This window comes from Ochlerotatus camptorhynchus, unplaced genomic scaffold (genome assembly GCF_037179485.1).
Source record: "Ochlerotatus camptorhynchus isolate MF236.1 unplaced genomic scaffold, CSIRO-AGI_Acam_v1.1 ptg000213l, whole genome shotgun sequence".
Lineage (NCBI taxonomy): Eukaryota > Metazoa > Arthropoda > Insecta > Diptera > Culicidae > Ochlerotatus > Ochlerotatus camptorhynchus.
The window spans coordinates 5,985,833-6,003,895 of record NW_027040703.1 but is presented as its reverse complement, the minus strand read 5'-3'; the positions used below and the strand labels follow the sequence as shown (position 1 = coordinate 6,003,895).

The 18,063-nt window shown below is 40.3% G+C and overlaps 1 protein-coding gene across 3 annotated transcripts in view; it reads left to right on the top strand.

Moving 5' to 3' along the window:
- LOC135703426 (coiled-coil domain-containing protein 102A) overlaps positions 1 to 18,063 on the top strand; it is a 204,103-nt gene that overhangs the window by 16,141 nt on the left and 169,899 nt on the right. The window contains exons 3-7 of one of the 3 annotated variants that reach the window (XR_010517745.1): positions 7,298 to 8,074; positions 8,128 to 8,337; positions 8,402 to 8,676; positions 8,838 to 9,555; positions 17,331 to 17,394. Coding sequence is in view for 2 of the 3 variants with exons in the window: in XM_065224656.1 (XP_065080728.1) it covers positions 7,298 to 8,074; positions 8,128 to 8,337; positions 8,402 to 8,676; positions 8,838 to 9,555; positions 17,331 to 17,339 (1,989 nt within the window). In the remaining variant the exon portion in view is untranslated. Of the gene's footprint in view, positions 1 to 7,297; positions 8,075 to 8,127; positions 8,338 to 8,401; positions 8,677 to 8,837; positions 9,556 to 17,330; positions 17,995 to 18,063 lie in introns of those variants that run through there. The other 2 variants (XM_065224656.1, XM_065224657.1) reach the window with 2 other exon arrangements.

Sequence of the window (18,063 nt, the reverse complement as noted above, 5' to 3'; positions counted from 1 at the left end):
AAAAAACTTGCTAATTTTATAAGATCTCCAGCAATTATTTAAAGAAACCGCTTTGAAGATCTCTGATCATCCTGCAAATTCTCTGTACATTCCCAAAAAAAAAAAAAGAAAAGCCTAAAAAAACAAATATTCTCTGTAGTTCTCAGAACTTCTCTGAAGATTTGAGAACTTTACTGATGTTTATGAAAATTCCCTGAGTTTCAAATTACGTTAATTCGTTAAAGCTGATGTTCTCTGATGTTCTTGAAGCTACCCGGAAGCTCATGCAGTTCTCATAAAGTTCTACGCCAGAAGATTTCTGGACTTCTGTTATGTTTCCAAAATAGGTATGATGTTTTCTGAATTTCTCAGGAAACTCCATACTTAAGTTTCTCGAAATTTTCCTAGAATTCATGGAGCTATCCTGAATTTATAGAAATTATCCTTTACAGATCTTTAAACTTCTCCAAAAGTCTGGACTTTCATGAAGTTATTGGGTCTGCCCTTAAGATCTCTGGGCTTGTCTGAAGATTTCAAGAGCTTGCTTGTCTGAGGTTCTTAGAATTTCTATTAAGTATCCACAAGTTGTTTGAACTTCTCTGAAGTTTTAAAGAAGTTCACAGATTTTACCGCAGTTTGTCCATGAAATTTTCCCGAAATCACAAGTATTCCCTTTCATTACTCGGATCTACTTTCAGATGATTGAAGTGTCCAAAGATGTCCGTCATGATGGCTGATATGCCTTATTATTTCAATTTTTCTAGAGCACAAATCTCGGACACTGTTGCGAATCCGCTTATGAAATTGGAACTAAGTTCCAGTTTCATTGTTGTATGTTTCGTGAGAGTTGACATTAAATTTTGTGCTCTTGGAATAGCGAGGTGTAAATGAGATTATTCAGAAATACGGCTTCCACAGCGATTCACTTTAAAGTTCTTAAAAAATATTTGGACCACTCCGACGTGCTCGTTATTCTTTTGAGGATGTTTCTGGAACTGTCCTTAAAATCTCTTAACATTCCGACGTTTTTTTACAGTTTTTTGAATTTATTGGAGCTTCTGCGAACATTAAAAAAATCATTGAGTTCTTTTACCTTCCCTTATGTTCTTTGAAAATCTTAAATTTTGCTGTTATTCATGGAACTATCGCAGAACAGCCTTCACTTAACTTCCCTTAAATTTTTTTACACGCAATTGGAGTAATTTAAAATCTTTAAACTTTTGATAAGTGCCTGCAATTTTCCTGAATTTAATAGAACAGTACTTGAAATTTTCCTGAAATGTATGGAGAAGTTCTCAGAGTTATCCTGAAATTCTCGAAGTTATCATAAAATTCTCAAAACTATGATTCCCGCAATTTTTCTGATGTTAAGGTGATGCTTAACTTTTTTGCTTTTTTAATATTTTCTAAAGAAGTTTTACGAGTAAAAACATTTTTTCTATGTCATCATGGCTCAAAGTTGAACTCAAAAATCCGCTGTAATCAATCTGTCGATTTTGTTTAGAGTCAACAAATTTTTCATGATGAGATAAAAACAATTGGTGAATGTAGTCTTGTTTAGGAATCCAATCCAGAAAATAAAAAAAACAGCTTTTACTTAGATTCCTGTCAAAATTTAAGTGTAATTTTTTTTTACCTCATCATGAAAAAAGTTATACTCTTAACAAAACCGAAAGGTTGATCTATGCGGTTTTTTGAGTCCAAAGTCTTGCCAAGAAAAAAAGAGAAAGAAACTAATAGTTATTGAATTTTAAGATATCCTTTTCTAATATTGTTAAGAATAAATCAAAACGTATTTTTTTTCCTGGGGGCGGTAAGTTTCCCCATAATGGAACTAACATAGACTTTTCAGAAATTATCGGAACTTCATTAAAGATCCCGTAACACTCCAAAATTCTTTTAAGTTTTCTGGACGTTGTTATTGGATTTTCTGTAAAGTTCCTGCAGTTTTCTTTTTAAATAAATCAATCGGTCCTGAACTTTTCAAAAAAAATCTGAAGTTTTAGAAATTTCCCAAATGTTCCCAAAATTGTTCGGATGTTCATGGAACTGCCCTGAATTTCTCAAAACTTTCCTGAAACTCTCTAACCTTTTTTTCATAGATCTTTAAACTTACCAGAAGATTTCTTGAAGTTCTTGTAATGTTCTTGAAGTTGATGCAACTGTCATGAAATTCTCTGATCTTCATCAAGCGCACGATGTTTTTTTTTTAGTTCATGGAACTGTCATGAACTTCTCAGAACCTACCCTTAAAGATCTTTAAACTTCCAAAAATACAGGACTTTTATGAAGTCCTCAGAAATTATCTGAAGTTTTCGAAACTTATCTGAATGTTTTGGATACTCCTTGGGTACATCATAGATCGATATTTTTGCGCCTAGCTAGTTCCGATTTAACAAAAATCAAATTCATTTACGGTGCTAGTTACTCATGTAACCAAGGGTAACAGCACCACGACAGCATGAAAACAATACTTGTTGACAGTGCTACTAAAAATACTTAACCATATGTTTAACGTCAAAAATTGAAATTAGCTTTAGCATTTTTCAAATAAGGGGCTGTTCATAAACTACGTAGACAGTTTAGAGGGGGGGGGGTGACAATTATCCACGGCCCATACAAATTTTAAAATTTTTGTATGGACAATTGTCTACGCAGGGGGAGGGGGGTGTCAAGAAGCCCTAAAATTTGTCTACGTAGTTTATGAACAGCCCCTAACTAGTACCGAAAATACCGGTATTTTCAGATGCCAGTACCGGTATTTCGGTACCAGAAAATCACCCGATATTACCGGTGCTACAACCATAAACGCCATGCATGAAAGTGGAATCTTAAATAAGTTATTTCTACACTTTTGATGGAGAATCTAACTGTCTTAAATAATTAAGTCTAATCAATCAACCTCCAAGGATACATAATCAAAATTTTCCGGATCCGACCAAAAGCTATGGAACTGTATGGTTCAATAGATTGAAATGTGAAAAGTGCGATATTAAACTTCGAAATCGGAATTCTTAATTGGAGAACTTTTTTTTTTTCCTTTGGTTTGTTTTCCGTCGATCTTGTTTTCCGTGCTGAGCACCAATGCTACCGACGCCAGGAAGGCAGCTCCCACACCTGGACCCTACCTATCGACCCATCAACGCATGAACCGGGGACCAACGGCTTTACTTCCCTTCGTGATCAGAGATGGCCTGCTGGGGTGAGAGGTAATCACGCTTACCACTACACCACCGGCGCCGTTGATTGGAGTACTTAAATATTAAAGATTCTTGTTTTTTTTTTTTAATTTTCAAAATATCCAAGCCTCATTGATAGATACGGAATCATAGACATTCTTACGGGAATTTCGATTGGAATAAGAAAATCTTCTGATGAAAAAAAATATTAAATTCTGATAAATCAGAAAAGAGTACTGTGAAAAAATCCAAAAGAATCGAATTCTGATGATAGCTTTAAAGAAATTCTGGAGATAATGGACATTTTTGGAGAATTTCATGGAATTTCTGGAGATAAGGATTAAGTTACGGACACCATCCCCACCCAGCGTAGTAAAGAAGATGGAAGCATAGTTCATCAAGGATAGCATCAGACGACTATATAGCAAACTGGACATGAAGATTTTGGAATGTTATTCTCTGCATCTCAAATTGGCCAAGGAGTATCCAATTAAATGCCAGGAATTTCTGTCTAGGGCCAAGGTAGCAGAGGAGTGCGAATCGGATAGGAAACGGAAGCTGCACGATAGGAAGCTAAACAGACTATGACGCGAGTCTTAACGGAGACGGACGACACACCGAACGGGTGAGCAGATCCCATCCACCATCACCACGACGCCGAGGGTTCACTCCATTGATGGGTTGGTTGTCAACCCATCGACGACCGCATTCACGGAAGAACAATTGACACACCTCAACAAGGCGCTACGATACGCGGTTACAACCAAGCCAGACATGGAGCAGATCATCAATGAAGTAGAGACAGCGATTACCAAGGCACTTCCAACATCATCACAGAATACGGTCAGGACTATCACATCGTACATAATCAAGGACGGACAGGAACAAAGTCGCTCCAACGAAAAGGAAATTCGGATTGTAAAAGAGCTGACAAGTAAAGCAGTATACTATGTGAAAGCAGACAAGGTCGTTATCATAGACAAGCACGATTACGACAATCAGATGACAACGAAGATCAACAACGGACCGTACAGACAGCTTCGAGTAGACCCCTTACAGAATATAGTGAAACGCGTGGAGAAAGCACTGAAGGAGTGCAAATCAATACTAGGTCGTTTACGGGAATCCAATCCCATTCTACCCAGGATCAAAGGTTTACCCAAAGTCCACAAACCGGGGAATGAAATGCAAGAGATCGTGTCTGCAGTTGCTTCTCCCACCCACAAACTAGCGAATTGGCTAGTCACAGAGTTCCAGAGTATGCCGAATCAGTTCCAGAGTAAAGCAGTTAGTAACACCCAGGAGTTCGCCCAGCAACTACAATCTTCAGGAGACATCAACGAGGACGAGATTATGGTATCTTTCGACGTCATAGCTCTTTTTCCTAGCGTACCGGTCATGGAAGCGATCAACCATTTGGAGGACTGGCTATTAACACAACGAGAGGATGCAGCATGAAGAAACAAGGTTCGGACGTACCTTAAGCTGACCCGCCTTTGTATGGAAAAGAACTACTTCTCTTTCCGAGGTAACTTCTACAAGCAGACGCAAGGAGCCCCAATGGGAAACCCCCTATCCCCCTTCCTGTGTGAACTTTTCATGGCCAACTTGGAGACAATCATGAAGGAGAAAGGACTATTACCAAACCGTTAGTGGAGGTTTGTTTACGATATCTTCAGCGTAGTTAAACGGGAAGCCCTTCCACAAATTTTAGATGAGATCAATAAAATTCACAAGGATATCAAATTCAATCACGAGACAGAAAAAGACGGGAAACTCGCATTTCTCGATATTCTAGTCATTAGGGAATCGTCATCATCTTCTTTGCTTGAATACGAAATTTACAGGAAATCAACAAGCACCAAAAGAGTTATCCCCTATACTTCCAACCATTCGTTCCAGCAGAAAATGGCCGCCGTCCACCACATGATTCTTCGAATGCAGACTCTTCCACTCAGCGATACAGGAAAGGTTAAGGAATTACAGTACATCTTCGAAACAGCGAGACTCAACGGATACAAGGAGACCCCAATCCAGGCAATCATTGATAAAAAAGCGAGAATTCTACAAAGGAAATTATTTACAACCCTCATCGCAGCACCTGAATCCTTGAAACGAGTAAGCTACGACCACTGTTAAAAAAATTCGGATTAGATTTAGTTTTCACCAGTAGACATAACCAGTTGAAATCATTGTTAGGATTCACTAAAGACCCAGTTAATGTTTTAGGTAAAGCAGGTGTATATCAAATAAGCTGTAATCATTGTAACAAAGGACATTATAGGACAAACCAAGAGAACTTTAGCAACTAGATTCAAAGAACATATAGCGGAGGTTAATACGGCCAAAAATCAAGAGGAAAAAGGCCCAACATATGATTTCAAATCAAAGGTTGCAGAACACATCTTCACAGAGGACCACCAACTATCGACGGAGGACATCATGATTTTACGGACCGTATCTACACCATGGAAATTGGATGTTGCAGAAAGCCTCAAGCCGAGATCAACAAACAACGTAATTCAACTTTACTCAACAGGGATCAAGGAAACGGACACACATGGCTTTTCAAGTTACTACCTAGGACACATCAACGAGTAAACAGCGTTTAATTTCCTACAGGAAATTAAATTTAACTTTACTTAGCTTCTAAGTGAACATGTACCTGGGTTAATATATATTCGGAACTGAAGAAGTCTGCACATTATAGACAAAATACGCGTATCTGTCAAGGATAAGCAAATATGGTAGTGTCCTTCTCTTTCTCTTTATGGAATACATTTATTTTCCGAGAATCATATTAGTTTTTGTGCAGTTATTTAATGTTAATGCAGTATAAGTTGGAAATTGGGCAAAGTTGACCTTTTTCGGGATTCTGGACAAGGCGCTAATATTTTCGTGCCAGACAGGTGTAGTTTATTATAATATTTTACGTATTACAGTAGTTTTCTGTACAGTTACTTAAATTTCAAGCAATACAGGGCCAATTCGGGCAAAATAGACCAATAACTGGAGCGTTTCCTAAACATTTTTAATTAATAAAATGCTTTAAATCACCCATCAAGATTTGAGGAAGAGTACATTAGAAAAGGATTTCCTAAGATCCATGCTAAATTTAGGAGAAATGGGGCAAAATAGGCCACTTCCCGTTATCTGCCGTTGATGAAACCATCACCAATGGATTTTTCGATTTTATTTACGTAGGAATAGGATCTCAAACAGTGGCAAAAATAAGTTCCGTTTTTTGGTTCGGTTTCTCCTACTGTGCAACGTTAGTCGTCACGTAGAAGTAACCTGAAATTACTTTTAATGTGCCGGATCAATACCTTCTTCGACCGTAAATCATCGAACTTACACAACTGAATACCATCCGGCCACAAGTTATTGGAAAGGGCAACATCTCGTTTATTTTGACTGACGTTGAAGTTTTATGCAATATTACTTATGAAATCTTTATATGAGATTACAATTCTACCACACGTTTATAGTAAAACACATACCCACTGGAAAAAGGTTTCCTTTCAATAATGTACCCTTTTAGGCACCGTTGCATGTTTGCTTCTACATATTTTAATAACTACTCCTAAGGAGCAGCCATTCTGTCGGCATCGCGTGACTGGTTCCGATTTGCAAAACTATTCTCCATTCACATCGACTAGCTCTCATCTGCTGAACATTGTCAACAGACAGTCTCGTTGCGGTTGACGCTGGTTCGAGGATAGTTTGTTTGTTTTACGATGCCTTAAACGATTCTACGAATACCGCGCATTGATTCGTTGGCAGTGCAGTTCTACTATTAAATTCTGACTTTATGTTCCGAATATTGCTACCGGTACTGTATACCTATGTTCATATCTTTTCGTAGATAGCAATCGCTAAAACTGTGGTTTCCCCTATTCATCAAGGTCAACCCAACGCCCAACTTTTTGTTCAAATGAGAGACAACTTGAAGCATAATCGATGCTTTTTTGCCATTCGTTTATAAGTAGCCACATTGTAGGGAAGCACAATGCAGAGCTTTCAGCAAGTGCTCATCGAGCTGGACAAAGACACCGGGCGGCTATTGGCCGCTCTGGAGGTTATTCTTTAAAAACAAAATTCCAACTATTAACATCAATTTCCTAATTACCCGTTCACAGGTCCGCACCGAGCGCAACAAGGCCCGTGAGGAATCCAAGCAACTTCGCAGCAGCCTGGAAGCGGCCATCAAGGAGTCCAATTCGTACAAGCGGGAAAAATGCGAGCTGGAAATTCAAATCACCCAGCTGAAGAAGGAAATGGAGAAGGTGCACATGTTGATGATGAAACACGCCGGTCAGTTCAACAAGGCCAGTTTGGATGCGGCTGACGAGCCGGAACGGGACGGACGGGATAACAACTGCTCACCGGATATTTCCTCGGATGGGTTGAAGAACGTCAACAGTGAGGATGGTTTGGTGACGAAGGTGAACAATTTACCGGATGACAGTGGTCAGGATGATTTGGATGTCGAGGAGTACATCCTGCAGGGTGGTGCCATACCAAAACATTCCGTAGAGTTGAGAGATAAGAACGATGTGATGGCCGAGGAGAGAAGACTGATTCAGCAACTGTCGAAGGATGATTATGATGAGGATTATCTGATGCAAAAAATTTCGATGTTGCAGCTAAGGTTGGACGATTCTCAAAAGACGATTCAAATCGAGCGGGAGGAGAAGAACAGTATTCATAAGAATTTCGAAAAGTTCCGTCAGGACATGCAGGAACTGAGGGATAAGTGCGAGGAGCTGCGAGCGGCCAAGCAGGACGCCGTGAGGGAGCTACTGACCTTGCAGGAGCAACATCGGGTGGAGATTAGAATTACGAACAATTCACTTTCGGAAGAGGTAGCTGCCCGGGAGACGCTGGAAAGGAGACTTTGTGAGCTGAGGACTGAGGTAGGGAAGTCTGACGTTAGGTGGAACTTGTTCTAAGTTTAGGTTTTTTCCAGTTGGAGCGGATGCAAGCTGAAAATGCCGCCGAGTGGGGCAAACGTGAGCGCTTGGAAACGGAGAAGTTGAATCTCGAGAGGGAGAACAAGAAACTTCGAGCCGAGTGCCAAGACCTGCAGGAACGCTTGGAACGAAAGGGACGAGGTCCGGTCAGTAACAGTGATAATGAGTTCCGCGCTTTGCAGCAAGAGCTGCTGGACAAGAACAAGGTGAGTGACATTTATCTGATTGTCTACCGCGGAATAGTTTGTAGGAAGATTCTCTCCAAAACAGGAAATCAGCGACATTCGCCACTCGCACAGCAAAATGAAGAAAATGCTGTCCGAAGCGAATACAGAACTTGGCCATGCAGTTCGCCGAGCCGAACAGTACGAAACAGAAGTGAAGCGCTTGCGATCGCGAGTTGAAGAACTGAAACGTGAACTAGCCGGAGCAGAGGATGAACTGGACTCCGCATGTAACCACGTTCGACGGTTGCAGCGTACCAACGAAGAACTTTCCGGTCAAACCGAAGGTCTTCAGGTGCAGATTCAACATTTGCAGACAAGGTAAGTACCCCAGTAGTCTTGCTTCTTTTCCTCATCCAAAAACCTACCCGTAGACAGTTGATTACTAACCTATAATCCCACCCGCCCTCATTGCCCGTGGACGCTGCTGACGCTTTCGAAATCATTCACTCTGCTTACTAACACCCTGCACTGTTGTTCAGCGGAAGCCCGAAAACCCTACAGGACCTGGGCAACTACAAAGTCACTAACAAATCCAACTTCACCTCCAACTCCAACTACAAGCCGAACATAAACGATCTCAAACAGTTGTTCGACTCTCGCCACTACAACGACCGTCAAATGCAGTCGAAATCGCGCTCGTCCGGAACGGAAACTCAACCTTCGTTCCTCTCCGGATCCTATTACGATGCCAAACCGACCTTCATCGATAGCGATTCGCCGTACGACGTCAAAGACAAATCCCTTAACAATATGTTCGATTTCGAACGTGCCAAACAAAAGTTCGACAACATATCGCGATCGGCCGCCCCTGGTGGTGGCGCCAACTCCAAACGATCTTCCTCCCAGGGTCAAAACGGTTCGAAGCACCACTCGTCGTCGCAAGCGTCGTCCGTTTCGGGAATTCCCAAACGGCAGTCCAGTGGCGCCACTGCGTCCAGCTCCAATACGAACAATTCGGGCTCCGGTCTGACGGGATCGTACTACGATTCTAACAACTTTTCCGACAATCGTTGCGATGATAGCATTCCGCTGCTGTCGTCCGGTGGGGGAATCAACGATGCGATTCAGTTTTTCGATAACGATATGCCGCAGAGTCAGAAGGGAGTTGGTGGTGGAGGTGGAGTCGGCAGCAAGTTGAACATTACCAAGATGAACAACATCAACTTGGATGCGCTGAAGGTGTCTGAGGATGATACCGTAAGTTGGGAGGTTTACTAGATGTGTTTGGCTGCATTGGTTTTTAGTGTGGTAGTATAGATTGTTTGGCTTTGTGGCTGAGAATGGTGACGCATTAGAAGAGTATTTATGGCATACAGGGCATTCCGATAGGTTTAGTACAATCATGCTGAACAGTAGTATCATGCTCTTATATATTCTTCCTGGCTATTCCATACATTGTCGCTATTTTGGTTTTAAGACACTTCTTATGTGATCTCAAGATTTAAATATTATTACCTCTCTGACTTTGCTTGAAAAGATAAATGGTTTGCTTTAGAAGAGCGCTGTTTTTACGATTTCCCACCGGAAGAATTCGGCCGCGAATCAGCGATTGGTTGACCGTATTATCAGGCATAGTGTTCTTACGGATCTGGGTCTCAAAATGTGCTCAAGGGAAATTAAAATATGATGGGATTAAAGACAAGTGTTTCATATGTAAGATGTAGAAGAACTGATTGAATTTTTGCCCCTAGCGTTGCATTCGGAAACAGTCAGAAAAGAACTTCTAAGGGTGAGAAAATTGCCATTTCAAGGACCTCTTCTCGTGTTGAGTTAAGAACCGGACCATAAACTTACTAAAAACTCTAAGCGATTAAGCAATCCTTTTTTTTGTAGATTTGTATCGAGATGGTTACAGTTTAATAAAATGCTTGAACTGATTACCTGGCGCTTACCACGTATACAATTTGTGAAGAAAAATGCGGCGCCTTCCCGTTTTTTTGCAACCCGCGATTTCTGTCTATTTTACGTTCTATAAAATGTATCGAACGCTTTACTCAATTTGAGATTGAACTGGATCACTCTTCATGGGTTAGAGGTCCATGTGGTATTTCATGAAAACCTGTACAGAATACACAAGTACATATCTGAGGAAAGTAATAGCTGATGAGGTCGTGTTGCCAAAACCGGGTAGGCTAGGCAGTGTATCTTTCTTTTTTTAATTTCTGGAAAATCGAGGAATATGGTTTTCTTCATCAAGCAGACACCCTGGTGCAGGGTTACTTCCACTCACTTGTCATAAAAATTGTGTTTCCGAATTATGAAAACATAAGATGTGATAATGATAATTAGTACTTGTAAGTTACAAGAAGAGGTCGTGAAGTATGTGTTTGACACATTAAACCTCTCAATATTACTTTCAGTGCGTCACAATCAGCGATTTAACGAATCGTGAGCGCTCACTCAGAGTGAACGCTCGCGAATCATAAGATCGCCTATTGTGACGCTCTCAAAGCGAAATTGACAGGTTTTATGAGTCAAACACATCCTTGACATCCTTTTCTTGTTACTTACAAGTACAGAATATAATTATATCATCTAATGATCTCATAATTTAGAAAACCATTGTTTTATAGCAAGTGAGTGGAAGCAACCCTGCCCTGGTGATAAAGGAGCGTGTTTAGGAGATTTTGTTGGAAGAGAAGGAACTTTGCAGGTCATTCCGGAAGACTTCAAAGAACATTTAGTGAAAGTTCCAAGACTGGTTGGTATGGCTTTTGAGGCAAATTGTGTGGATATGCCATATCTTATGAGCTTTATGGATTCAAAGCAGTTCTAAAGAGCAATTGCAGCCCATTAATATTTGAATAAGCTATTTTCACCTGAAGAAGTACATTTTTGCATGAATAAACTCTTATTCTGCTTCCAATGTTTGTTGAGATTAGTGGTGGTACACTGGGTTAGGAGGTAGATCTCAATCAATATATGGAACACAATTGTTCGATAGCAAGTGCAATGAATTTTTATATCTTGAAATAAGATTTTAAAAAGAGGACAAGAAACCTTTTGACCCAAACTTGCTAACCGGAGAACCAGGATTTAAACGGGAATTGAGAACAACCGGCATATTCCGGGAAATAACCGGGAATTTCAATGCGACATGAATCCGATCGACTTTGTTCATTTGTCAACTTGTCACTCCCAACATAGTTTACCCATTTTTGGGTAGGTTCAGTTTTGACCGATCTGGGTGGATTGAACCAAAATTTGGGTAGTTTTGAAATAGCGTGTACAGCGATGTTCGCTTATGGGATTTCCCGATAGGAGTAAAGAGTTATAGAAGCTTTGTAGACGCGAATTAACGTACCGTTTAGACCCGATTTTCCTTCGGGACTTTTCAGTGGAGTGAAAATGTAAAGAAACTATCCGCTATGTTTCTCGAAACTGACATTTGATTATGGGATTTTCCTACAGGAGTAAAGAGTTGCAGACTCGTCGTCCTCGCAAATGACTTCATCAATACCAATATAAGGTCAATATATAAATTTCGTAGGCCATAATTAAAAACACGTCTCAAAATGACTCCCTAATGTTCGGCCCATAGTTTTAAAACGCAAATTGCCTTAAATCTTCTGAATTAACGATTCAAGTGAAAACTGTGATATTGATTTATTAGGCTAGCATGTTACAAAAAGGTAAGACCTTTCAATTCATGAAATTATCAGGGATTTAAAAATCTTAAATTCAGTGGGCACCTTGCCGCATGGCAGGATTTTATTCTGTTCGTGAATTGGCCCTACCTCGGAGGCACTGGAACATGTTAAGGATGGCCAATGTAACCACGGATTCTCTCAGCAAGGTCTTCACTGGCCGAGTTTAAAAATTCATGAAGTTTGATATGAAGAATTGGCCACTTCTCCGGCTGCAGTAGAATATGTTCGGGATGCCCAATGTTACCGTGGACTCTCAATAACCTAAAATTACGTGAAATTTTTTACCGTAGATATTTTTCCTATTAGTCATTATTTTTGACGTAGGAGTACGTCTTTCGGCAACATATTGCGGGTGCAATTTCTAAAAACCAAAATCGACCGCGTTACGAAAAGTGGTCAGGTTTTGACCACTTATAACTTTGTCAATAGCGGATGGATTTTAATCTAAACAAGCCAATCGGTTGGAAATGTATCTACGAATCTGCTAAAATGAACACTTTATCAATTTTCAATAGGTCACTATTTAAAATTACACAAATGTCCAACTGTTGCAATGGTGATCAAAATTATCACCGATTGTCTGCGAAAAGCGCTTTCCCTAACACAGATTTCAAAATCGAATTCCATCCGGTCTCGCCGAACGGTGTTCATTTAATCACCGCGTGTGGTGAGTGGTGATGTCAGGTCGGTCGTCATCAGCAAGCAGCAGTGCTTTCGGTGCGTGGCGTTGTACATTCTTCTCCAGAACACAACGAAAGGCTGCCCGCAAGCAGTGAGCTGCAGTCGACATGAGCGTCAATTCATTAAAGAAAGAGGAAAAAGCCGCATCGCTACTGATTGGATTCAGTTGCTCGTCGTGAGCCGCTGTTGACCATCTACGCTAAGCGCGTCACCCTCGTTCCAAACAACAAAGCTCGCCAGCCTCATCCGTGTTGAACTCACCACACTGTACCAAACCACCGTTCTCTGTTCGAATGAAACCTCAGACCATTCAAATCGAAACATCGAAATTGCCTTTTCGAATGATAGCTGCAACCGGATGACGATTGTTTTGAAATTATATGATTTTCCTCTCAAATACAGAATGAACATTGTTATGAGAAGAGATAAGGCCTTCAGTTAGAATGCGTAATGCTTTCTGGAGAATGATAGTCATCTTAAATAAAAATGCATTTGGTATTGGTTCAGCCCCTTAACGCAAATCATTCAAAACGATAATTTAAATAATTCTATCGAACGTCATTTGTTGCTCTGAGCAGAAAAACGCGGTGGAAGCATAGCCATCGCTATCAGAGGTGGTACGAGCATTGGCAAAGCGTGGAAACCGTAAGTTGTCTATTTCGTGGTGGAGGAAGTTTCCTCTACCAACCAATTAGGAATTTTTGTATCCATGATGAATGGCTGTTCATGGCTATTCAATATGGAAATGTAAACATTCGAATTGATAATCTAATCCAAAGCATTTGCAAGTCATCCTATCCTTAAATTGTTGTCCTCTGAGCCCTGTATGTTTTACAGCCAATTTTCAAATAAATATCATCCTTTATTTGGAGGACAGTCATATGGATGCTCATCAGTTGATGACGATTTCAACCATAAGGAAATCATCCGAAAATCGACAGCACATTGTTAAAGGGCTCGAGCAATACAATAATCAGTTGATGTATTGCGGATGTTTTCGTTCAGTGCAATAGCTCAGCATTACTCAACCATCACGAAAAAACGGTTCTTTTCAGGACCACCATAAATTATTGTTGCTTAAGAACGTTCGCTCGCCTTGCTGTCAGCCAAATCACCCCCAAAGCTCTTTGATAATGTACCCAACAACCAAACGTTTGTGATCAAATGCGTAACAGTATTGAATTCTCGCAATGACCAATTACCACATGACCTTGTCAATTAATCAGAAACACTTCGAGGCAAGGTAAGGTTTTCTCCAGGGCGCTAGAAAAAAAGCAAAAAAATCTCGAATCGATATGATTGATCGCGAATATCTCGCGATTGGAAAATTTTAGCTAGAAATTCCTCCAAACAATTTTCGCTTTTTTTATAATCTACTAGCTGAGCGTGCCCGGCCTTGCTCGGGATTCAATATTAGCTCGAGTTTATGCTACTTGCTGCAATTACGGCCTCCACACGCTTCCGGAATGCACGGAAGGTTCTAATAATGTAGTCTGGATCCGATTTCTCTCCAGGTACGGGTCAATGTTTGTCTGAGGCTTGCTGTACTCGGGTGGCCTTTAGAACAGGCCTTGGCCTTCATGACGCGCCATATTAAGTAATCCAGTGGATTAAGATCGGGGCTGGATGGCGGCCACATATCCTTCGCCCAGAACGGAAGATATTTCTGCAACCACTTCTGAGTGCGGTTCGAGGTGTGGCACGGAGCCCCATCTTGTTGAAATACAACATTTGGCTTCGGACCGTACTGTTCTTCAATCCACGGAAGAACATACTTACTTGTAGACCTCCGTGTTGACCTTGTCGCCTTCTGGAATGAACACCGTGTCAATTTTTTTTGCCATCGGAAGCCACCAATCCAAACACCATAACGCTAGCAGGATGCTTGGTCAGATACACGTTCTTGTGCTCGTCGGTCACGTCTTTTACCGGAAGAGAACTACTATACCGGTCGGTTTTGGAATTTGATACAGGATCGACGGTAAACATGCTCTCGTCGGTGAACAGGATTACCGGATTTTTTCGCTTAAGGAAGTTCAAGAGTTTTTTTTCCGTGTCCTCGACTTCGCCCCGCAACCTTCCTGTACGATCTTCATTTTCCTTATTGAACGCCCTGAATTCACCCGAATCTTCCTTTTGATAGCAGCGATAACCCTCGGAACCCGAACTGACCTCGGACGACCTGTGGCCACCTTCGCGGATAGTTGTCCTTTCTTTTCTCGGTCTAAAACCCTTTTGACGGTCCACCGGGACACTCCCACGGTGATTGAAATGTCTTTTTGCAACATTTGCGCGTGGGATAAATCATGAATACGCTGCCACTTCGTCATGGTGCAACTGTCAAACTAAGTAAATCATTTGTGTATAAACAGCCTACTACGGTATGAGCTATTGGCGTTGACGGCACCATTGAAAAATTTGCTCTTCCCGACGGGGGCGACTCTATCTAAGATGCAGGAAATTTTTTGCTTTGCTGTTGTGAGATGCACTCGCGCTTAATAGATAGAAACACGATTGATTATGATTTTGAAGATTTCGTGCAAAAAGGTGGAGAGCGATGTAAGTAGATGGGTTTAGATGCAAGAGATGAAAAAAGATTTTTCGTAGATTGATTCGCTAGTGTGAGATTTTTCGATCATTTAAAATCGAGATTTAGATGTGTCGCACCCCTCGGCTCTTCCAGCAAATATAGACAGTTTCTTATTGGAATTTTCGGTGGAGTGAAAGGATAGTACAAAGTAGAAACACTCATAGGGAGGGATAGGCGGAGAAAACAAAATACAATTCGGCAGCAGGGATTTGTTCCTAAATTATCTTGCAACCCTTGCTAGAAGCTAACATTTCAAATGCCTTGTATTTTTGATTCGATTTACGTGCAAAATAATAATTGATTGCATCGCAATATTTTGCACTTTTCTTGGTGCCATTCATTAACCAACGAAGATCAATTAATCCATAGAGTTAGAATATTGTTTTTGATTCCAAAAACTAGTTGAATTTGAGAAGCACACAAAACATAAAGATGATTGTATTTCTGTTCGATTGCAACACTCTCAAATTTATTCTAGTAAGAATAAGAAATATACGGAAAAAATCTAATTGGAATGTTCGATTGGCTCAGACTTTGACAGTTCATTTGGCTCAAAACATTATCTCCGCCTATCTCTCCCTCTGAGTATTTCTAGTACAAAGTTCGTCATGTTTCACGCACAGTCTGACGTTTGCTTATGGATTATCGCATAGAAGTAAAGAGCTACAGAGTCGCCGTCAACGCCAATAGGTTACGTGCATGCAAAGAAAACCAAGGCATTGTATGCACAGGTGAAACGGGAACCTTATTTGTACCACAGACAAACAGACGTAACTCTTCATTGTGTATCTTCGTTCATGCATTTAACGGTTGATTTGAATATTATCAGTTCCGCGAACTACTCGCCGAAGCGCTAGCATCAGATCACTTTGACGTTTCTATACCTTCTATAGAACTTTTATGCAATATTGTTTACGAGTTAGCGAGCAAGCTTGTTTTCCGCGAGAAGCCAGAGAGATGTCGTTACTGAGATTATATGTTTTGAGATACTATGTTTTCAAGAACAAGTTTTTCAAAGAGTTACGTCTGTTTGTCTGTGTTTGTACGATGGTGCAAACATTATCACGCATACGGTAGATAGATAGATAAATTGAGTAAATGAAAATCTCCTTGCGTTTTGTGCACAAAAATGCTTAATTTTGTCATCAGAAAACGAGACATTTCCGTGATGGGAATTTTTTCCGTACATATTAAACTGGTAAAGCCGAACCATAGATTTTCTGTAAGAAGGGAAATACGAAAAGTTAAAAGTACCTAGAGGAATTTACGTATTCTCTGCAATCTAAGCAGCTTCCGCACTTCTGTTAGCATTTTCTCAGTGTCACGCACACATATGACGTGTCTGTTTGTTTACATTTATTTGCTGCTAGTTCTTCTATCCATTCCAATCGACAAAACTGTCCGAAACGGGTAGAAAACGTTTTTTAATGCGCTCCAAACTTCTCAGGTGAGTGAGACTATTGTCGGCATCCTCTTTTACTTCGGCAACCTTTCCGTTTAAACTGTGTGTTAACCAGCTGTTCTATCATCGGCAACTCGAAATCAGCCGTATTTGCATGTGCTTATGTTTCATTTGAAGAAACACCTGGCATAACAGATTTTCTCAGCCGTAAAAATGTATTAGGATTGAAGCTGAAAGTCTAAGGAATCGAGTGAAAAAATACAGCGAAAATAACGTTTAAATTGTGGTTGTCAAAAACAGTCGATGGCTGCCGAAGCCATCATTTACCCTAGTTCAAGTCGATTGAGCTGGATTTTTAACAGGAGCCTCGAAAATATTTCCGCTAGCACTAGTATAATTTCGTTGCCTATTATTCACAATTCTCAAACTGAAGGTAGCTCATATTTTTACAATAAACCCATTGCTTTTATACAAAATCCATCCTGCAATTAACGATCTAGCATGACTCAATAAATAAAATGACATTAGTTGTGTGTTGTGCGTTCAGGAATAGAAATGTGTTCATCTTTAGTTTATAAAAATGAATAAGAACTAATTTTGCAATGTTAAAAATTTAAATTTTGAATTCTTTTCTCCCGCACATCCGCAGACTCCGTAGTTACGGATCGACCAGTCTTCTGTCCGCCAACGATGACAACAGCGACAACGATTGACGACGCTTGTGATCGCCCTTGGCATACATGGTCTTGACAAATCAGATTCGAAAAAAAAGAAACAAATCAAAATCCCTTTGGCAAATACTTACAAGAAAAAGGCATTTATCTTATCCCATACCTACCTAGATATTTATCATCGCGACGCGCAGTATTAGTTTCAACTGTGTATTGTACTCGTTTGATGCATTTACTGTAATCGTTGTTGTTTATCGTACTCGTGATATAGATTGCATTCGTGCATTAAGAAGCCATCACATCACATCACATCAATTCGTGGGCGCAGAAAATGGATTGATGAATAGTATTAATTTTTTTTTCGAATTCCGAGTAGTTCTAAAAGAAAGTGACAGTACTAGTAATAGTAACACTAGTTCAACTTAAATCACCGCAACAATTGGAACCAAATTTAGCTGGGAAATTTTCCATTGTTTTTGTGTTCGTGCAATCCGTGTACTTATTGGCCTATCAGACTTGATTGTTTAGATTTGTTAATTCTCTTAAGGGTTTGGAACAGCCCAGACAGGTTTATGATTTTTAGAAGCTCAAACAGATCGTGCAAAGATATAAAGACTTTCTTGACAAGACAAACAGAAGAAAACGTGGGGCCTTCTTTCATCCGAAATGTCCTTGCTGCTGAATTGGAAGTACAATGTTTATTGGATTCAC